The 24,502-nt window shown below is 32.4% G+C and overlaps 2 protein-coding genes across 2 annotated transcripts; both read left to right on the plus strand.

Annotated features, from left to right (window-relative positions):
• The first annotated feature begins 262 nt into the window (after window positions 1-262).
• LOC143063950 (uncharacterized) lies at window positions 263-10,298 on the plus strand. Its single transcript, XM_076236410.1, has 9 exons — window positions 263-387; window positions 1,498-1,550; window positions 2,858-2,985; window positions 4,055-4,207; window positions 4,833-4,879; window positions 5,200-7,426; window positions 8,567-8,716; window positions 9,636-9,682; window positions 10,209-10,298. Exons 2-6 carry the CDS (start codon window positions 1,504-1,506, stop codon window positions 5,245-5,247), a joined length of 423 nt encoding a protein of 140 aa, XP_076092525.1. The 5' UTR covers window positions 263-387; window positions 1,498-1,503; the 3' UTR covers window positions 5,248-7,426; window positions 8,567-8,716; window positions 9,636-9,682; window positions 10,209-10,298.
• Window positions 10,299-13,555: 3,257 nt separating this feature from the next.
• Window positions 13,556-23,503, plus strand: LOC143063946 (uncharacterized). The gene is made up of 7 exons (XM_076236407.1): window positions 13,556-13,658; window positions 14,595-14,647; window positions 15,653-15,783; window positions 18,225-18,377; window positions 18,966-19,012; window positions 21,542-21,595; window positions 23,448-23,503. Exons 2-6 carry the CDS (start codon window positions 14,601-14,603, stop codon window positions 21,590-21,592), a joined length of 429 nt encoding a protein of 142 aa, XP_076092522.1. The 5' UTR covers window positions 13,556-13,658; window positions 14,595-14,600; the 3' UTR covers window positions 21,593-21,595; window positions 23,448-23,503.
• The last annotated feature ends 999 nt before the right edge of the window (window positions 23,504-24,502 follow it).

The raw sequence follows: 24,502 nt of genomic DNA on the forward strand, positions 1-24,502 counted from the left end.
GGCTTCAATGATTGGTTTTATGCAGTAAGTGTTGACATTGATGCCTGAGTCGTATTTGAAAAGTCCTTGTTTGGGTCGGCTGAAGTCATGTTTAAAATGTCCAAGTTTTATGTATCTAGTTTTGATATGTTTTGGTTAATAAGTTCAGGTGTAAGTAAAATATACTGAGAACTTATTGTTACTACCGTATTCGGATTTCTTCCAGAGAGAATTTCCTTGTAATGTTTAAATTTACCTTAAATAAAAGCACGATATTGACGTACTTTAGCGGACTTTTTGAGATTGAAGGTTAAAGGTGTCCACGATCAGAGTATATATACACCTTCGACCATCTTGACATTAATCATTTGTGATCAATATTTTAAGGAAAACGGAGAATATTGTAAAGTAAGAATATATTTATTTTTTATAAAGGCAACAGTAGTATACCGCTGTTCAAACTCATAAATCCATGGACAAAAAACAAAATCGGGGTAACAAACTAAAACTGAGGGAAACGCATTAAATATAAGAGGAGAACAACGACACAACACTACAATGTAACACACAGATGCTTCCTTTAGATCGTTTTTGCAGAAACTTTTCAAATTACTTTCAAAATTAGTGTATGATGTTGATTTAATTTAAGCAATGTCAAATGGGATGTGTGGCTACTCGTCATGCTGTTTGATATCGGCTTTGAGCTATCATCCTATCAGCATTGCGAAGACATGCAGAAGGTCAATACAAAAAAAGCGTGTCGTGTAGATGAGCACCGATATCACACAAAGCTTATACGAGAGTCATACTGCCAAAAACCATTAAACATGTAGACATTTGCTAGTCCTAATCTGCGGACTTGCTTCTTAGATTATATCATTGTCAAAAACAAATGTCGGCCACAACTGGTCGTTTTACTGGTAAAAGAAATTCAATTAAAATCTAATAACTAGTGACACTAGTTATAAAGACGAATTTTAATTTTAAAAAGGATATGGCTCTCTTTGTTTAAGTATAGTGTGTGCGTATTTTTTTATGATGGTTGATGAATAAAGTGATACCTGGTTTTAAAAAAGCTATGACCTAATTCATCTATCCGTGAATGAGAATATTTTAGCATTGTTGTTAATATTTTCTAATCGCTGTTGATAAGTTGTTGCATATAACATGTTAGTAAAATGCGTACCAAAATATTATGCTTTGTTCAGTTTGAGGAATAATTTTTTCCGTTTTACCAGATACAATCATTTTATCAAGTCGATGAAAGATATTAGGCTAATAATTTATCAAGTTAGACGCGCATTTTCTGCTTCGTACTAGAATAGCAACTCGAATACGAAGTTGAAGAGCATTGAAAAAGAAAAATTCTAAAAGACGTGCCCAATACGGCTAGGACAATATCTGTCTTGTGTCGAAAATCTGGAGTGTTTCGAATAATAAATAATGATATACAGAAAGTTTACTAATAACTACCTTGTCACTGATTTAACCGAAGATTATGTACTTTTATATTCACAGATCAGAATGAAACTGATACTTGCTTTGTCTCTGTTCCTTGGATATGTCACTTGGTATGTATGATGACAAAATTATACATTATAAATTGTATACGTCCAAAGTACTTTTTGAGACTAACCTTAACCAAGAACGCTCAAACCAGAACATTTGAAAGTCAATTATGTATAAAGGCAGAGACATATTGGAAGCTTAAAACATATAGGACATTAAAAGAAGAGTGCTAAATTCATTTACTTTGTTTATGGACGACTGAATCTTAGATTCTCAGTTATTTCTTAATTTTTTAACGGAGCATTGTAGGGATTATGTGTTATAAATCGTGTCCGTACCCAGGCACTGACTACTGTGCTTGTTATAAATTCAGAGATTAACAGATCAAGTATTAGTAAATGGAAGTCACAAATAAAAGGCATACATTTATATTATTTTTGCTAAATTCTGCTATTGTATCTAGATAACATATTAAATGCATGTAAAATATGTCAAGTTGTTACAATTGATTTCAACAAAGAAGCACAGAAGAATTGATTACGATGCATGTATAATTGTCGAGAGCCTCGATATATTTTATAATCGTAATGTGTCCAAATTACATTTAACTATATTACTACTGTTAATTTAAAACTATTGCAAGGTTTATATTAATCCGAATAATGCGACTGGGTAAAAAGTAAAATCACAACAAATCTCCATGCAAATGACAAAATCAAACGCTCAAACACACCAAACGAATGGATAACAACTGTCATATTTCTGTCTGGATACAGGCATATTCTTAGGTAGAAAATGGTAAACTTAGCCAGATTTCATAGGTAGCTAAACCTCTTACTTGTATGATTGTCGCATACTTGTAAATATTAAAATAATACGAATTCGCATTTTGATATCTGATACTTAGAACTGTAAATAGATTTTTCTTAAATCACAATCAGTTATCTCGCATTTTTACTCATTTTTTTATATCGCAATAGCACACAATAAGTTTGAAATCTAAAGTTAATGAAGGACTTAATGTGGGTTTTTTTTTCTCTGCGTTTTATTAGTAGTTTAACTAAGTCTAATCCTTTTAGTCCAAGCCTGGCAGTTTGTTAAATTATGTTTTTCCGAATTTGTTTCAAAGGATTTACAATAAATTCGTACAAGTCAAGGAAGATATTTAGCGCTATAAAACCAGGTTCAATCCACCATTTTCTACATTTGAAAATGCTTGTACCAAGTCAGGAATATGACAGTTGTTGTCCGTTCGTTAGATATGTGTTATCATTTATTTTGCCATTTGATTAGGGACTTTCCGTTTCGAATTTTCCGTGGAGTTTAGTATTTTTGTGATTTTACTTCTTCTTTTTTTTTTGTATTGCAGTCAGCATATCCATGGTCATGAACTGAAAGTATTGGCCCAGAATGAGTTCAATGGCTATGATCACAATCATAATGGTGTTCTAGAGATGGCCGAATTTGAAGCTTCTGTTCAAGGCACTGACACCAATGGTTTGTATCCTTGTATCATTTATGGAATATTGTCTCTTGAATTTTGAAATGAGAAGATACTATAGGTTCGTAAAAAAAAAGAACACTTGAAATGTTGACATGACATTGGTCATTGATCTACATGTATGGTCATATAAATTGGTACTATTCATGCTCTTTTCAATGAAAATCGTGACGTCCCAATGCATTCATAAAAGCACGACAATCTATGAGACGAGGAGGATAATTCTTAACAATCGTGGGCCGCACATTTTCTCAAAGTAAGACTTTAAAACTTCAAACTTCTTATATTAGAGGATATCGAGCTTTAAAAATTTCAGGAAATAATCGACTACCGCTTATCATCAAAAAGTACACGTAAAAGGAAAATATAAATTCATCATAGATACCAGGATTATATGTTTGTACAAAAAAAAACGAACACAAAATATGAACAAGAAAAAATACGAAATTTAAATACCATTGACAATACTAATGTTTATCATATTCGTACTTTATTTGGTCTTTTTAACTTTATTTTATTCGCGCGACACCGATGAGTCTTTTGTAGCCAAAACACGGGTCTGGCATGGATACAAAGTTTAAGTCTTGTTATCAATGATAAGTTTATTTTCATGAATGTGTTGCAAAATAATACTACATATGAATGTTTTGATTTATCAGAAACATAATCAATGTAAGCACTTACAAACAATTTAAACTGAAATATCTTGATATTGTGTTGAATCGGTATCCATTAAGAACAAGTTTAATGAAAGAATATGACCTTTCAGTCCTAATATGCCTAGTATCACTGTATTCCTATATCTTTAAATTTGCATCGTTTTGAAAGGTTTGAAGACTTTTTTTCAGTTTTAATTGTCTAAAGACGAACCTTTTACATAATGCGATTAACCTAGATTTTGCTATTCTCGTTGATACCTATTGTATCTCCTTCATATTTTTTGGGAATCTGAACATCGTTTAAGAACAACTCATGCTTTTTAAGCTTATATTTTTTTTTGAAGTACCTTGAATTATGATGATAATTGCACATCAAACTCAAATTAAATCTAAAATTAATTCACAGGTGATGGACACGTTACTTGCGCTGAATATGCCGCTGCAAGTTCACAGCCACATGCTCTAGCACTTGAGATATTCCACCATTATGATCAAGATGTAGATTGTATCATGAGTCATGCAGATGCAGTGGCTACATTTCATCAAATCGACTCAAACGGTATGTAGGAATCTGATGTTCAGTGGTTGTCGTCTGTTTATGTGGATGATACGTGATTCTCGTTTCTTTTTTTTTTTTATAGATTAGACCGCTGGCTTTTTCCGATTGTATGGTTTTACACTAGTAATGTTTGGAGCCCTTTATAGCTTCCTGTTCGGTGTAAGCCTAGGCTCCGTGTTGAAGACCTTGACCTATTATGGTTTACTTTTATAAATTGTGACTTGGGTATAAAGTTGTCTCATTGGCACTCATACCACATCTTCCTATATCTATATATATTTGAAATTAGTTTAAGTAAACCGCTATTCTCAATCGTCTTGGTTTTTTTAAATTGATTAGTTATCATTATATATTTGATATTTATCCTCACGCATAGAGAACACGGATACATATTTATGTAGTTATAACCGTTACATATGCGTTGCGTTAAAGTTTTGGACTAAATGTGGTATAGACACAAGAAAAGGTAACCAAAATGTATTTGCCGATAAGCCATCTATGCTCGGTAACAAATTATTTCTTTAATTGCAAGATTGGAACGAAGAAACAAATATATGTACAGATGACCAAACTGCAAACAAATACTTCAACAAATAAAACTAAAAGAAAATCTTTTTTTAAACAGGTGGTGGAACTGTGAATGAACACGAGTTTGAACATTATTACACACAGGTAAAGTATAAATAATTTACATGGTGCAACACACATTGTTCAATACTAAATTTATTTCTATTAATTGCACATTTATCTAACTTTGAATTTCAGTGAATTAAAACATTTGGAATTAAATTTGAGAACTTTTATTTTTTAAAGTAAAAGATGTGTTTAATCAATTGATTTTGCCATTTGATTAGGGACTTTCCGTTTTGATTTTTTCTCGGAGTTTAGTATTTTTGTGATTTTACTTTACTAAATGGTATTGATGTGACTTTTTATTAGCTTGATACATCTACCGGTATGTGTTTTACTTATCTATTTCTCGTTATCTGTAGATAATGAAGCATCTTGGACACATTCCACACGGCCACAATGGAAGATAAGGTAAATTTAGTGTTCGTTTTTCCAATTATTATATTATTAAAAACATGATATGTCTTCGACTTTAGAATTTTCAATTAAAAAGGTCTTGTCTACAAAAGTCGTAATGTTATCAAACACAAATTCACTACATTTGATGTCTTTAACTGTTGATCTGGTTCTTTAAAGGTATGTTTTCTTACCTTTGAACATTGTCGATTGTTATCATGCAGTTGCAATTTTGATCAATCAATAACCATCTAAATAAAGGCAACAGTAGTTTACCGCTGTTCGAAATTCATCAATCGATGGAGAAAAAACAAATCCTGGTCACAAACTAAAACCGAGGGAAACACATCAAAGATAAGAAGAAAAACAACGACACAACATAAACACTAAAATGCAACACACACGAATTATACGATAACAATAGCCATTTTCCTGACTTGGTACACAACAAATTAAGAAAAACAGTTTCTATTAATTCAAATGTTAAATCTACGAATAATTTTTCTATACATATAATTTTATTTTCTATCATTTTGAATATGCGGGAAAATATAGCTGTACCATTTTGGGTATCGGGCGGTTATATTCTCAGTCTGCTTAAAAGTGTGAATAGCTTCTGTTCATTCTCATTTTAAGAGCTAAGAAAAAACGAATGTCTACTTCTAATCAACGAATTATTCTGTACTTTTTTGTTTTTGCAGGTTGGAAATGTTAAAAAGGCCAAATATAGTACGAAGGTGAAGATCATTGAGGACCAAAAATCCCTGAAATTTTTGCAAATACAACTAATATTATCTATTCCAGAAGTGCTGACTACTGGGTAGATGATACCCTCAAAGAGATACAGGAAGTTACCATGATGTTTTTATGATTAACTTAAATAAGAACTTTGAAAAATATTTAGTCAAACATCTAGATAGGTACACACTATAAAAACAGGATATGTTTATCGTTATTTAAATGTTGATAACAAAATGAGAGAATGTTATATATCCATATCTTTTACTAAAACAATTGTCGTTAAAATAGCATAAAGCATCAGCAGCCTAAGGGTTATGGAACGGGTTCGAAATTCGTGTGCTTATGGTACATCGTATTGCGTCTGAATGCAGTTCTCAAAACTCATATGCCAATTGTAAAAATAAGAATTAGTAAATAGTGATGCCATCAAAAAAGGGGGAAAAAAACAGAAAACGTATATACTAAATAAGCTATCGTTTTTATTGCATGTAACTTTTGTAACAAAATAAAACAAAACACAGTAAACATAGTAAACAAAAAAGGATGAAATACAGTGAAGGGAAAAAAAGAAGAACAATTGTTAAGCGCTATTCGAAAGGTGGCCATCAACAAACGAAGAAAACAAAAATTTTGATTTAAAAAATACTTGAACAATATCATTCCTTTGTCTCCCAATATGAAAAAAAAAACAAAACCAGATTTCTTTCTGACTATGCATGATCTGCTAATAAAGCCAAAGTATAACTTAAAAGCAAAGTGATATTTGGCATACAAAAAATGTCAGAATATAAGATATGTCCATTTGATGGCCAAGTCCCAATGTTTGAATGAAATAGTATCTCAGCATTGGTAAAGTACTTCAACGGTTGGTCGTCACAGCTCTTGGGAGGTTCCGTGTGTAAAAATCCTATAATAAAAGAACAACCCGGATTAATTGTTGTGGTATTTGAATTAGCGTGTTAATATATTAGAAAAAATGTTAGTCTGACCTGACACCCTTTAAACTACTCGGTAGTTAAATTTTTTTGTTTCCATGATATCATTTAATCTGTAATGTCTCTGTTTTAACACAAATACACAGAACTTCTAATCAACGTTTGATTTTGATTAATAAAAAAAAAATATCTATAATACACTTAAAATATTTTTGTATACAATGATGCATTTTGTATTTTTCATTATTGTCTTTTCACTTCCATAGACACACAATTGAGCACTACTTCAACACATATAAGCATACTATGTATTGATAAAAAAAAAAATTTTAATCACTGATATATTTACATTTCATAATTATGCATCAATTGCATTTTTTATATTTGCACAAGTTTTTATATCTAAAACATTTTGTTATTCGCTAAATATAATTTTGATACTTGTTTTTATAAAGATGTTTCAAAAGAGGGACGAAAGATACCAGAGGAACAGTCAAACTCATAGATAGACTGAGAGGTACAGTATTTGTTCAGCGGAGACGGTGATGACGGTAGGTACAGTATTTGCTCAGAGGAAACGATGATGACGGTAGGTACAGTATTTGTTCAGCGGAGACGGTGATGACGGTAGGTACAGAATTTGTTCAGAGGAGACGATGATGACGGTGATACAGTATTTGTTCAGAGGAGACGGTAATGACGGTAGGTATAGTATTTGTTCAGAGGAGACGGTGATGACGGTAGGTACAGTATTTGTTAAGTTAAGACGGTGATGACGGTAGGTACAGTATTGGTTCAGAGGAGACGGTGATGACGGTAGGTACAGAATTTGCTCAGAGGAGACGATGATGACGGTAGGTACAGAATTTGCTCAGAGGAGACGATGATGACGGTAGGTACAGACTTTGCTCAGAGGAGACGATGATGACGGTAGCTACAGTATTTGTTCAGAGGAGACGATGATGACGGTAGGTACATCATTTGTTCAGAGGAGACGATGATGACGGTAGGTACAGAATTTGTTTAGAGGAGACGGTGATGACGGTAGGTACAGAATTTGTTCAGAGGAGACGGTGATGACGGTAGGTACAGTTTTTGGTCAGAGGAGACGGTGATGACGGTAAGTACAGTATTTGTTCAGAGGAGACGGTGATGACGGTAGGTACAGTATTTGTTCAGAGGAGACGGTGATGACGGTAGGTACAGAATTTGCTAGGTAAAGTTGACCTTTTTAGTATGTGCAGAAGCGAAGATGAAAAGGTGAGTTTTAAAACACTTTAGTGATCGAAGCATGATCTGTACAGCTCAAAGATATTGGATTGTAAGAAAACTTTCGTGCATTTATCAATTCAATTTATCCAGCCCCTGTGTTGCAACTATATCTTTGTCACTGTCTATGTGAGATTTGTGTTTTGTAAATTGACAACCTAATCTTTAATAAGCACTGTACATACTTATTATTTATTTTTTGTTATTCTTGGTATTATTATTTGTTATAATATCCCCAAATAGTAAAATAAGTTCAATACTCTCTTGTCTAGTATATGGCTTATTTTCTGTATACATATTTTCATAATTGCATGCCCTCAAATAGATCCTTTTGGTTGGATACATGATATAATTTCAAAGCCAACAAATTGCTATTTTTTTCCAACAGGTGACGGAATCATAACTTGCGACGAGTATGTTCGTCATTCGTCATCACCACATGACATTGCTTTGGGAGTACTGAACCAATTCAATGGCGGCGATTGTAAGTTAACGCACGATGAAGGACTGGTTTCATATCACCACATGGACGGAAACGGTAAATTTTCACTTATATTTTGAGTGTAAGCCAGCTGATGCGCCTTTGAATAAGTGTTGTAGTAGGTTAAATATTATCATCTATTACTTTTTTATCGTTAAAGTACAATAACCTTTTATTTCAGTTCGTATTATTATGAAAAGGGATGAAAATCAGGATTATAAATGTAAAATAAGACTTAATAAATTGTATGCGTCCGGAGCATTTTTTTTTTTTGGATTATCTCCATCAGGAACGCTCAGAGCCAAATATTTAAAAGCCAATGAATTTCAGAAACACGAAAAGAGAAACAAGGCCAAACGTAACTCTAAGCTAACATTTAAAAGAAAACACATCATGGCAAAAAACATACGAAAAGTCCACAAAAAACTACACAGGCGACAATATTAGGCAACTCGAGCCCACCAAAGTACATGTGGCAGATACTCGGATTCTCCAGACTCTCCTGCTCTAATAATGACACTAGTTGTTTTGTTCATGGGAAGGTAAAATACTGTGATAAATTCCTTTCTGATGGGTCACAATTAAAAAAATGGGTGGAAGTTATTTACGCCATCTTAAAACGTCTGTGAAATTATTTAACAGTCATCCAAATGGTAATGACTCTAACTTACTCTTCAGAGCCCCTGATGCAAAAGTTTCAATGTAAACATCAATCCCCTCTCAAAATAATCATTGTAGCAAAGTCTTGTATTATAGAACTACTTATAGGGAAATATTTACTTCATATTTAGGTTCTCTTAGTATGTTGTTGCATAGACATGGAAAATTCCTAATAATAGAATAACTGAAATCGTATTTCTTGACGCGAAATTATGTGTTAGGTCATTGTCAAATCTGGAATGATCCCTCTTTATAAATTAAGATTGTTTAAATGGTGCTTTAAGAAAAGAATATACAATTTCGTTATTTATTTCAGGGGATGGAATTCTTCAAGAGATGGAGTTTATAAATTTCTACATTCAGGTAAATGTTCTTGAGAACTAAACTGTTCATAATTTTATTGCTCATTCAGCATATAAATTAATGTGTTTATATTCTATTATTTTTATAAGATTTAATGAATGTTATTTATCATTATTAAAATCTTCAAGACAAAAATACATGAATCGTCACTGTGAAGTTTTATATACAGATTGAAATGGAAATAATTTTGTCTTTGTTTTGCTTGTTTTAAATCAGTCATCACCATCTTGTTTTATGCTGGATACCAATTTTCGTGGGTTTCGTTGGTATAGGTGAACCAAAGATTTGAATGTTCAACGAAGTACTAATTTTTCATAGGCTTGTAAATGCCGACTGTTGCCAAAAGCAGAAATAAAATAACACAAAAATGCGTTTTCCCTTATATCAACGAAAATTGGTACCCACTAAAATAAACAAATCAACGGTATACATGTTGTGTCGATATCTGTCTAGTGTCTTTTGATTATTTTTCGTCGTTGGGTTACGGTTTCCAAATATTAACACATCATATTTCTTTTTATATCAGGTTTTGAAAAATCTTGGACTTACTGATCATGGACATACAACAAAGAGCACTTGAATAAAAGATATTTTGAATAAACCATGTCATTGTTAATGGTCATTGGTTTTACTATCATGTCGATAAAGTAGTTAATGCTATGAAAGTTCACTACGACCTCAGGTTGACCATAAATTCACTGTCGTAACCTGAACGTTATATGTTATGTTTGTATTATTTTATAATGTGATAATTATCCATGACGAGAGTGAAACGGCGGGTGCCACCAATGAAGCAGAAACTGCAAACCATAGAGGAGCACATGAGTTTACCCGTAGTTTTGGTTGTGGTTCATGTTGCTCATTCTTTAGTTTTCTGTGTAATGTTTGATTTTTTTTGTTGTTTTCTTTTTGGTTCTGGTGTTGTCTTCTATTATAGGACTTTTGATTTATATCATGGGTATCTTTTCTCGGTCTTTTTTCCATTATACAGGTCTCACTTGAAATATCACTATTACTATCTGGTTGAAATCTAGTTGAAATCTGGTATTATTGTTTGGTGTTACACCGTTGTCCCAAGTAAATAATTTTAATTGCATTGTTGAATCGTCCATATAAATGTTTCAGTGAAAGTCAAAGTTGCTGGAAAGTCAATATTACAATATAGACCTTCGTATGTTTCAACCAAATGAATGTATAACAAAAGATACATATGCAAAGCCTTATGCATGATTGAACCAATAAACTATATAAATAATATGAAGATGTGTACGGTTTTTTTCTTTCTATTCTGTGCCATCGACTCCCCTATTATATCACGAAATTCCACTTATAAGACTTATAAGAATTCAGAGTGTATAGAAAGTAGCATTACACCCAAAACTTACTTCAAAATATATTATATTTATCCTTTTTTTTTTTTTAGATAAGAAAGGTAGTGAGGGGGTTACGGGTAACAAAAATGACATTTTTGGCTCAAATAATATGGTAAATAATACTAAATGAAAAAGACCAAATGCCATTTTCCCCATAAAAATATAAAAGATCGAAGTTTTACCGAAATTGGAAATCGATTGACCAAGATTTTTAAAATCTGGTGGCTGAAATTTATTCCGTCAGCAAATAATGCAAAGTTGTATTGTAGTGTAAATAGTTCATTCGTTTTCAACAGCAAATCATAAAAAAATGTTTGTTTCTTTCGTCATATTAAAATAATTTAAATAAAAAAGGAAAAAAGTAAAAGAATTGCTCAACTTTGGAACTTTGGTGCTTATATAGTTACATATATGCCATTGTCACACGTTGACCTTGGCATATGATCTTTTGTGTCAGACTAAGCCTTTAATTATTGAAAATAAATTATCTTCGTGCAGAGGATATTATTAGGGCATAGTACATGATAGATATTTCGTAATGAATAGACTTACGTTGTTCCAATGGCGATTGTCGTGCCTTATCAACATATGCATATATTATTGTCTGATTTTTAACAATGTATATTCAATGTTTTTCTTGTTCCAACTGCATTTACTTTTGGCCAACATCTGCAAAGGCGGGAAAAACGAAAATGGCTCCATAGAAGAAACTTAAAAAGTATTTATCAATCACTGTAATGAAAACATTGATGCATTAGTTATACCTCATGACTTTTTGTCTTTGTTTTCATATTTACAACAATTTATATCTTACACTTTTGCGCTTTATTTTTAGATTGCTTCGTGGATTAAGAATATATGTTTAGGATAAGTATGGCACGAATTTTTGGCAGATTCAAAAAGATATATTTTTGTATTATAAATAAATGTTCTGTACTATATATCACTATTAATGCATGTATGCCAATGATACAACTCTTAAAGTAATATAAATAAAGAAAGACAACAGTAGTATGTCGGTGTGCACGTCATAAATCGATTGAGAGAAAATAAATCTGGGTATCACTTAAAACCGAAGGAAACACATCAACTATCAGAGGAAAACAGAAGATCAACAGGAATACTGACGTGCAAGAAAAACAAAACAAACGTCAACATTCATAGAAAACGAACTATTTGATAACAACTGCCATATTCCTGACTTGAAACAGAACATTTTAGAAAAAATGGTGGGTTGAAGCTGGTTTTATGGCTAGTCAAACCTCCCGTTCATATGACATAGTTAAACTAGTTTGTTGAATTTGATTTGAAACGGGTTTCCAGTTTTGTAATCATTTCATTAAGGCCTCTGTGTGCGCTTTTTATTACAATTATTACAAATCCATAAAGTTTAATCGACAAAAATATTTCATTTAACGAATGATGATCGCGTATTAAATATCTGGTTTTGCCGAAGTTCTAACGAAAGGTCACTGCATATGAAAATATTTTCGGCGAATAAGCAGTACGGGAAGATGATTCATAATTCAATAACAGTTCATTTCAGCAGATTTTGATAAAACTCAGGATTTTAAGTTAAAAGACAGTCCTTGTACAAGCATTTTATAGTAGAAAAATCAAGTGAATTATCATATGGCTTTAAGTATAAACCAAAGACTTAATACTTTATAATGACATTATTATTCCTTTTGATCATGCTTTCAACTTATTCTGCCAGTCGTTATATGTTTTCTCACCCAATATATCCATAATTTCGTTGAACGAAACATAATTGTTGACAATGAACTGTGTTTGAACTGGTAAACATAAAACAATACCCCGTAATTTTCACACACTTAAATGTATATATAGTTTACACAAATTAAAACATTGTTGATGATATAATAGGGATCATTTATATCAATTATACTTTCAGATAGTAAAACAAGGCTATCATTTTAAGCATATTTGTGAAACATAGAAAATAATTGTGTTGTCAAGCAAGACTTATTGTTCTTTTCACTTGTCTGTCTGCAATCTGAAATGTACTAGCTTCCGAATGCTAGCAAAAATTTATAATCGTTTGAGGTATATCCTAAACAATATAGCGACCTCGTTATATTTTGCAGTTAGACTGGACTCCTGTTCGATTTCGCAATTATGTTGTTTTGCCTTCGCTAGTTCTGTTCTTTTAATTATAAAAGCAGTTATGGTTTCTGGTCGACAAGTGCACTGTCATCTTCTGAAAATATAACTATTAGATAATTAACAATTGTTATAACGGTTGATATTTGCGTATTATTGGTATGTATTCTCTTTAATCTGCCATTTGATTGACCATTAAAAGGACAATGCATGCAATGTTGCCTGTAATTGTTTTTCGTTTCAGCTAACAAGATTAACGTGTGGAGACAAAATATATTACAATACATATATAATAGCATCAATGAAATCATGACTTGAAATAATGAGGACTATTTCTAACTAAGGAAAGTGTAACTAAGGTCATCCAAACTAAAGAAAACGTGATTTGTCATTTATTACCTGCGTGAGAGATAAGACTAATGACTAAGCTTTGAATACCAGTCTAGTCTAGTCTTTGTAAGTCTTCTCTTTGGATCAAGGTGAGTCCTAAATTTATATCGTTTTAGATATCTTTTTAAACTTACACTGCCAGATGTGTTATTTCTACTTCAAATTTTACTGTTTCTTTGAGATATTAATTTCATCAAATTTTAAATTGCTATATGATATGATTCTTTTAGGGTTTTTTGGGGTTTTTTTTTCAAAATATCAGAAAATTATTAAAGAATTTGGTTTAGTCTGATATTTGTAAATAAACATTCATTTCTGGAACAGTTAAAAAAAGTAAATTAAATTAAATTTCTTAATATAATAAAAGACGACGGTAATGAATATATACATTGTGCAATCAACAAATGGAGCATGAGGACAACTAGTGCAATAGGAATACTAACTGCCTGATCACTTGAAATATATAGTTATAAAGACTTAGAAAAACGCCCATATAGCCTTACTATTGAGTCCATTTATACTTCGGACTGAGACGACATCGACTTGGAAATACGTAAAATTTGTTTAAGTACATAACATGCCCATTTATTCTTAAGATACACATGTAGACGAAGGAATATGTCATTGCAGACTTAGAAATAAGTTCATGTAGACTTAGAAAGACTTATATTTCAACTGAGATATACGTTCATGTAGACTTGGAAATACGACGTTCATGTTGACTTAGAAATACGTTAATGTAGACGTAGATATACGTTCATGTACTTAGAAGTACTTCCATATAAACTTAGGCTATACCAATATAGAACATGGAATACGTCCGTGTGGACTTGGAAACACGTCCAAATAAACTTATGAACACACTCAATAATCAAAACAAATATTGACCCATTGGTGACCTTCAGCTATTTTCTGCTCTTTGGTCGAATAGTTATCTCTTTAACACATTACCCGTTTCCATTCTCAATCTTTTGTTGTCAGAAAAACATTCAAGCACTAAATATTTGTTTGTCATTCTGTTTTAGATCACCATGCAGTTGCTCCTCGTATTATCCCTACTTTTTGGATATGCTTATTGGTAAGTCATAATCATATATTTATCAAAATTTAAGATTTGCAAAAACGTCAATCTGACTGACATTAAAGGCGCTATGACGTCTTCAATTGGCAATTTTTTTCTATGTTAAGCTCTTGCTTTATCTTGAAAATTATAATAACAGAAAGACAGAAAATTTAATCAGCAGTTCGATAAGATCTACAAATAAATCAATCGTCAATCGAATCCTTATAAGAATTTCTTACTTTCCTGTACCATTTTCCCCATTTAAAAAAAAGGTCTTAGCTATTAGCTTCAAAAAAGAGACTACTACCAACTTAATGGTAACATTCAAAACTCTTAGGAAACTGGCATCGTTATGGCGAAAAAAAACACGAAAGACTGTGAAAAGACCAACAAGTTTACAAAATACTACATAGAAAACTGAAGACTGAGCTACATGTACCCCACCAACAATCTTATGTGCTCCAGAAGGATAAGCAGATCCTGCTCCACTTACGATACCGTTGTGTTTCTCAGTGAAAACTAACCAAAGTCAACAGAAACATAGCCGATTGTGAAAAAGCGAACATGATTAGTAAAACAATATCTACATAACACTCAATCAAACGAATCCTAATACATTTTACTAGAATAAATAGCATGTTCTTACAGGAAGTACGTACCTATTTGGATACTTTAAATAGAAAAGTCTATGAGTCATGCAGTGTATATTCTCCCGAATTTTTCTACTGAAATGATAATCCCCTGTCAATTTGACAATTTATCATTTTTTAGACAAGACAAAAGACAAAATATTTTATTTCCTTAGACACAAACGTGTACAAGAGGTCAAAATATTATAAAGTATACATATAAATCGACAGCAGAGTAGTGTACGATAATAGCACGTGATTTTCATGACATTGAGATAAATACAAATTATTGAACAGCAATATACAACTGTTGCCTTTATTGAAGTTATATCAGAGAAACTAACCCATGAGACAACCCCATGTTCTTGCAAATACATTGCTTTTTTTACAGTCAGGTCGATGTCCATGGACATGATTTGAATGTATTGGTAGCGAAAGGGTTTGCTCGTCTTGACACGAATAAAGACGGAATATTGGAAACCAACGAATACGAGGCTGTTTTAAAGGTTGACGACACTGATGGTTTGTAATAATATATATATATATAATACATACTTCAATAGGACTCCAAAATCGATGGTCGATTTTATGACCCTTTAATCAAAGTTTTTTTTTTAAATCACTAATTGACCTCCAAATCTTTGACTCACGACTTTGAAAAATAAAATGTGAAACAAACAGGATAGCATGTAATTTAATCAAATTGATAATATGTTGTCATTGATTCTCTTGTTGTCGTTTACAGAACCTTGTTTGTTCTTTAATCTTGTTTAAGGAAATTCGCTTGTCATGTTTTGGAATTTTTGTCAGATTTTCGAAATCCTCTGGTTTTATCTATTTAAATGCTTTAAAACAATTTGCCCATTGACCCCCATTTTTTCTTTTTATATATCTTTTACATGTATGATTATAAGCCATTTGTAAAAAAAAACATTTTTGTAATTTTTTTTAATAGTTTTTGAGAACTAAAACTGGCAATGATAAAGGTCAATGATAAAGCTATGAAAATTCCCCAAATTTCATCATAGAATCCCTTATGGAACTGAATTGTTTGCAGCAAACTTGCAGCAGACTTGCTGCAAGCTTGCGGCAAACAAAAAGTTTGCAGGAACACAGAAAACAGTGTTTGCACATGTTTGCCGCTAGCTGCAAACTTCTGGCAAACATTGCTGCAAGCTTGCGGCAAGTTTGCAGAAACATCATTTTTTGCCCTAAGATTGCCAGAAAGTTTATAAAAAATAAAAAATGTTTGCCGCAAGATTGCAGAAAACTTTGACCATTCTGTCTGTTTGCCGCAAGATTGCAGAAAACTTTGACCATTTTATATGTTTGCCAGAACATTGCCAGAATTACACAATATTGACTGGGCATGCAATTCCTGGAAGCTAATAATTTGAAATTGTGGCTAGGTCATGTTGGTTGTGTTTGGAAAATGCATTTCACAAATAGAGATCAAGGAGGCATTTTGGTTCAATAACATAGGATACTCAGCATGTACTTTTGTAAGTACAAAAAGTTCATAGAACTGCATGTTTTTATAAAATAATCAATGTCCTTATCATACATAATTAAGTAAGCAACTAGATACATGTATGTGTGTTTGAAAAACTTTAGCTATTATAAGTTTGAATTTAGTAGCTGATGTACTGTATCATGTTTATTAAAATTAACTTCAATTCTGTAATGCAGTTATTACCTAGATGAAAACTCAATACACATTTGAGATTTATCTTTTTTCATTTCTTAATACAGGTAAATGATTTCATTTGAGAATGACTCCTGCTCCCTTTTTCAAAACTCAAATGCATGTGAAACATGTATGTATTTTCCTAAATCTCATAAGTTTGCAAGAGTTTGTTCAAAAACTGTTTGTATACAGACAGGAATTGACTTTTTAAAAATGTTGCTGTGTAATTTGAAAGAGATAAATTGAATGTGCCTACACACATGACATTGGTATATGTGTAGTTCCTGCAAGTTTGCCGCAAGTTTGCCGCAAGTTTGCAACAAACAATTGCCGCAAGCTTGCAGCAAACTATTGCCGCAAGCTTGCAGCAAACAATTGCCGCAAGCTTTCGGCAAATCTAAATTGGATAATTATGTTTGCAGCAAGCTTGCCGCAACCTTCATTTGCATGGTAAAATGGTTGCGGCAAGTTTGCTGCAAATGTTTGCTGCAAGCTTGCGGCAATGTTTGCTGCGGCAAATGTTTGCCGCCGCAGGTCTTATTTTTTGGTAAGGGATGGTCAATGGTTAATATCTCGAAAACAAGCACATTGACCTATATTTTATTTTCGCTTTTTGAGTCCTTTACTTATCCACTATCAATATATACTGGTACTATGGAAAGATTGTTATTTTGAAATTGAGTACGAACTTCCTTGAATTGACTCTTTGAGACGGTAATCTGTCCTGTGTTGTTAACTTTCATAAGTCATCTACGTCAGCATGATTTGTATATATATGCCTCTTTAGGTGACACAACTGCAAAAACAAAACAATGAATACAGAAGAAATTAGTAAAGACTAAACTGTAAATAAAACGAATAATTATATCATATATTTTTCATCGATTATCGGAGAACCCAATAGTCTATAACCGATCGGACATCGTTTTGTAATTGTAATAAATGACGTCATCGTTGATTTTGATAATAGGATGAACAATATTTATTGACGTCATTGATTTACAATTGTACGTATATTTTGAGACCGGTTGTCGTTCTGAGTATAAGATATATATTTCATATACTATACGTCTGTTTTCTGGGTGGTCAAAACGTTTCTAAATCCAAGATTTTATTTTAAGGTAGATCATAAGTTTATAATTTTTTAGATAGAATTTTCTTATACTTTGCCAAATTGTACTGCGATTGTACAATCCAAGATGGCGGTATACCATGGATCTACCTTAAGACATCGTTACATTTTATTTGTGCAGTTAAAATGTTCTTATGATTAAAGGTGACGGAACGATTACCTGTGATGAATACGTAGCTCACTCGTCTGCTTCAAAGACAATTGCTTTACAAATATTTACCGCATTTGACCCTGATCATGATTGTTCTCTTACTCATGCAGAAGCTTTGAGCTTACTTACAAAAATGGACCAAACAGGTATTTTTTTATTTACAAACCATAGAAAAATCAAATACATGTGTCGAAGGCCGTACCTTAACCTATTATGGTTTACTTTTATAAATTGTTACTTAGATGGAGAGCTTTCTCATTGGCACTCATACCACATCTTCCTATATCATTGAATATTCTGGGAGATGCATACTATGACTTTTTTTGTCATATCTACATCATGTATGTCTCGCATCTTACGGTTCGAAATGTTGTTTATTTATATCCTTCAGTATGAGAAATTAATATCAAAGATGTTCACATACACTTCGCTAATTGAACAGCAGAAGCACGACTGAAATCATAAAAAAAACGTTATTTATCTCACGAATTTGGAAGTCCAATGATTTTTTTTATTCCACACAAAAGTTACACGAATTAAAGCAACATATTTACAATGAATTTTATACAGAAAAGAAATATATAGCAGATGAAACAAAAGACCAATTTAAGCAAAACTGACACCTACATTACATAGGGACCAGTTATCAACGCCATCACTGATCAGGGGGTTTCTATTCCTAATATGTTTAAGAAATAACTATGGTAACCGAATGTGCTTGTTGATTTTTATAGGAGATGGACAGGTCAGCGAACATGAGTTTGAACATTTTTACCTTCAGGTAAGACTATAATGGCAACTTCCAGTGGTCAAGATACTGGCCATGTATGCATTTCTTTAAAATTGAAAAAATTGCCCAAAGCAACAGATTGATTCGATTATGTATCTCATTAATAACATGAATGTGTCCCAAGTACACGGGTGCCCCATCTGCATTATCATTTTCTATGTTCCGTGGACCTTGAAAATGGGATAAAAACTATAATTTGGCATTACAATTAGAAAGATCATATCATAGGGAAAAGGTGTACTCAGTGTCAAGTTGATTGGACTTCAAATTCATCAAAAACTACATCGACCAAAAACTATAATCTGACCTCATCCAAAAACTTTAAACTGAAGAGGGACAGACGGACGTACAAACAGACGGACGCACAGACCAGAAAACATAATGCCCATAAATGAAACATAAACATTGAATATCTCCTTTAAATTGCTTTTTGATACCTCTATAAATTGCTTTTTATGGTTGCTTTTGTATACGACTATATACCTTGCCTACTGGTGGTGTCGTCCTCTTGACATCTGTGTGGTTATCTTTGTCATTGGGCGGCTTACTCATTGACGTTGTACCCAAAATATACTGTTATGTACAGTTGTATTTGTTTATGTCTGTCATATGTTAACAGTCATATGTTAACAGTTTAAAATATGACAGACATAATCAAATACAACTGTACATAACAGTATATTTTGGGTACAACGTCAATGAACTAGCCGCCTAATGACAAAGATAACAAACAGATGTTGATTTGATAGATGCTTAAGTGATTTTTGTAAAATTGTTTGTTTTAAGATTTTAACAAAGTGATGACTGCCGCACCCATATTTTGACTATTTTATTTATTATGCCTGTTTTGTTCACGCATCGTTGTAAATATAACGGAATTTGATGAAACTGTCGTACAAGTAGGAGGTTTAGCTCTATAAAACCAGGTTCAATTCACCATTTTCTTCATTTGAAAATGCATGTACCAAGTCAGGAATATGACAGTTGTTGTCCATTTGTTTGATGTGTTTTGTCATTTGATTTTGCCATGTGATTAGGGACTTTTCGATTGAATTTTCCTCGGAGTTCAGTATTTTTGTGATTTTACTTTTTTTGTATGGCAGAGACATTAGCATTAATCTTTAAAATAACTAATTTATACATATAAAACAGATTTGACGACAATAGACTTCTCCCAATTAGCAATTGATCAAAACGTTTTATAGATGGCATACAAGTCAACCAATGTTTGAGTATTTTTAATCATGCTTATACGTAAAGCAGGACAGGAGTTTTGAGTAATGAAAAAAAACAGGACAGGAGTTTTGAGTAATGAAAAAGACCAGGACAGGAGTTTTGAGTAATGAAAAAAACCAGAAAAGGTTTTTGAGTAATGAAAAAAAACAGAAAAGGAGTTTTGAGTAATGAAAAAAACCAGGACAGAAATTTCATCCTAGACCCCCCCCCCCCTTTTCACAAAAAATAAAAAAAAATGAAATTGTAGCTCCCTTATGAAAATATCTTTTTTTCGTACAATAATGTCATGACTTTTGTTTGTTATTGGAAATGTTTTAACGATGTCTGTGGGTTCGTGGAAACTTTACATATTAACTTTTTATATACACACAATTATATATATATAATCGTTTTCATAACAGCGCGGACAACTGCATTACTTCTTTTTATAATGATACTGATTCATTTTACCTTTAATTTGTTCATCATCGGCTATCTATAACAGTGATTTTACGTTCACTCAGTACGCCAGACGCCTTCAAATAGTGATTGAAATAGAATAAAAAAGTAAAGTGCATGCAGGTGCATGAGAAAAATAGAAAGTTTAAGGCTGCAACATTTAAATAAACACACAAGATTTAGTCCTCTGCACGTTATTCGTATTATTTGATTTATTTGTTTAAACCGTTAGCGACCCCACAGTTTAGATATCTGTAACACGTGCGATATGACAAGTGGGTGTTACAGACGAATGTTCACCTAATCTGACCCAGTCAATTGATAACCAAAAATGGTCTTGTCCACATTGTTATGAAAATGATTCTGTTTACCAATGGCACTGACGAGGGCTATTGGTTCAGCTGAATTATTTGTCAACACGATTGTATAACATTATCTTCGTATATCATCATTTTATATCAATACCGTTGCGCAAATCTTTAAAACATTTTCCTTATTTGCGCAGTATCATCCGTTACATATAAAAATTGCTGCCTGGTTGGTTATATTTTATAGACCTATATGTTTCGTCTCAAATTTAGCCAATCATTGTTGTTGGATCACTTAATTTGTGTTAGCAAAGTTTTGTTTTTCACTCAGCGAAGTCGGAACTTTTGCGTCTCAGACATCGTTGCAATATCGCCTGCACCATGATCAGTGCCCTACACCACTGGACCACTTTGGCTACATAAATATATAGCTTTCGGTGGTAGATGTACATGCAATGCCTTTGTTCGTCGATTTTATCTAGGGTTATATATATATTTGTTTAAGATCGAAACAAAATTATCTATTTTTTTCCTTCAGCTCTTGAAACAACTCGGCCACGTGGACCATGGTCACCAAGTAGTGGGTTGATCTGTAAGTTCTATGTTGATTATGATTATTAACGTTATGCAATGTTCTATTCTTGTGTCATATTTATTTCTGAACACAACAAGATACTATAACTGTATCACACAGAATGTAGAAGATATTGCCCTACTTTAGGCGTGCGTAGACTTTTAAGCCCCTTAAAACATTTGTTTGAAATGCACCAAACATGGAAAATCAGCATCACCAAATACCTATATCAATCGCAAGACATCTCTGCCTGAGGGAGTTACTAGTAATTTCAAAATTTATTAACGAACAATTTTTAAACGTTTTGTTATATATCATATAAGTAGCGAAGTTTTGACTTCTGAGCTGATGATATCTCGGGAACTGATAGTCCTGTTATAAATGAGGCTACACGATATAACTTTCATGCATCCGAGGCATCTTCATTAACCTTCATCGGGACCACTCAACGCACATTAACTATTATATATATCGTTAAAGTCCACGTAGCGTAGTAAAGAGGACGTAACCGCTGTTTTGGAGTTTGCACAAAGCCGAACATTTGAAAGCCAAGGATATGTAAGAACCTAAATAGTTGGAGAGCTATATTACCAAACATGACATAAACAAATAGACATATCAATCTAAGGTAAACTTTGCTTGGAGTTTGAACAACTCAAATACTAATATATTCTATAAAGACAAAATAAGGAGAATATATATAATAGTAATAAATAGTGGAAGTCATTCGAGAAAAAAAAAACGCGTGTGGCGTCAATATAAAATTTTAAACCTGGTATCTATGATAAGTTTATTTTATTATAAAATTATGGATATTTATGCTCCATTTAATTTACCAGATTAAGAGGCTAGTTATTTAGAGAAATTTTTCAAAAAATCAAATAATTTATAAATGTACATCGAAATATCACTGTCTTAGACTTTAAAGTGAGGTCCTTCATATAAGCAGCAAACATTGTAACAACACTTACACTGCTAAAATAAGATAAGTCATCAGCAATATAGCAGAAGAATCATTCAGTACTAAAAAGTAAAATAACAAAAAAAAAAACTCCGATGAAAATTCAAAGCGACCAGTCACTTATCAAATCGAACGAATAAAAACTTACTGTCATATTTCTGACTTGAACCAGACATATTTTTTATATGGAAAAGAAGCTTAGATAATTGGAGTAAATCGCAAAGAGAAGCAACGATAGTAGTACCAGAGAAGTGGTAACATTTGTAGTAGCTACATTCGTTGTAAAAGCAGAAGATCTGCTATTTCTTCCTCTGATCCTTGTGCTACTTTTAAGTCGTTTTATTAGAATGCATTAAAAAAATTGTAGTAAAATTGTTTGGAAATCTAAAGACAGACGATTTTATTTGTTTTACTTGTCAAAGTCTATTTCATATCAAGCTATTTCCTAAATCATACTAAAAAGTATACAAATTTAGCTACGCAATGTCCAAAATTTTCATATGTAAAATGTAAACGATATTCATTAGCTCATGTCAAAACCTTTTAAAATATTTTAATCACATTATTAGAAAGGAAACAAGAAATGGTTGTCATTGAGACAACTATCCATACAAATTGAAGCAACAAATATGTATCAACAATTATAAATCTCGATTTTAGCTAAAAAAAAAACAACATTTTTAAAAGTACAAATGAACGTAATTGAACAGCTTAGGGACGCCTCCGGATGCGGGAGTTTTTCGCTACATTGAAGACCCATTGGTAGCCTTCGGCAGTTGTCTGCTCTATGGTTGTTTCGCTTAGACACATTCCCCATTTCCATTCTTAATTTTATATAATTAACATCGATAATACTTTTCTGACGATATAGTGGTTAAAACTCACAATAATCATCGTTTCAAATTTCAGCGACATGGTACCAAAAAGGAGTCAGACCAAGTTTTAATAAAGGACAAGAATAATTAGCCTTGGATTTGTTTCTTTCCATTTTAACAGCTTATTGACTTAATAAAAGAGGGGCAAAAGATACCAAAGGGACAGTCAAATTCATAGATCGAAAACCAACTGACAACGCCATGGCTATAAATGAAAAAGACAAAAAGACAAATAATAGTACACATGACACAACGTCGACAAATAAAGACTAAGCAATACGAACCCCACCAAAAACTGGGGATGATCTCAGGTTCTTCGGAAGGTTAAACAGATCCGGTGCCACATGTGGCACCCGTCGTAAAAATAATCGCTTCGTGGTAGTGTTTCCATATTAAGTAACCTGCTACCAAAAGAGAAAATGGATTCGAGAATTAGTAAAAAGTTGTTATCTGTAATTATGAAATGAACGACAAAATTGATGGCTCTGATATTTTGTCAAATGTAGTGATATCATAAACAGTGATGGCCATTAATACACATCACCTGAGTCTCATACCGTGTTATGGATAATCTATTATCCAGTGTTTAAAAACCTTTGTTAACGACTATTTCATTCCAAATTGTTTTCCTTCAATTATCAAAAAATGTAAATTACAAAAATACTGAACTCAGAGGAATATTCAACTAGAGGCTCTCAAGAGCCTGTGTCGCTCACCTTGGTCTGTGTGCATATTAACAATGGTCACAGATAAATCCATGACAAAATGGTGTTTTGGTGATGGTAATGTGTTTGTAGATCTTTTTTTACTGAACATTCTTGTTGCTACAATTATCTCTATCTATAATGAACTTGGCGCAGTAATTACAGTGGAAAATATTTCCTAAAAATTTACAAAAATTTACAAAAATTTATGAAAATTGTTAACAATTGACTATAAAGGGCAATAACTCCTTAAGGGGTCAATTGAAAATTTTGGTCATGTTGACTTATTTGTAGATCTTATTTTGCTGAACATTATTGCTGTTTACAGTTTATCTCTATCTATAATAATATTCAAGATAATAACCAAAATCTGCAAAATTTCCTT

Source organism: Mytilus galloprovincialis, chromosome 2 (genome assembly GCF_965363235.1).
Source record: "Mytilus galloprovincialis chromosome 2, xbMytGall1.hap1.1, whole genome shotgun sequence".
Taxonomy (NCBI): domain Eukaryota; kingdom Metazoa; phylum Mollusca; class Bivalvia; order Mytilida; family Mytilidae; genus Mytilus; species Mytilus galloprovincialis.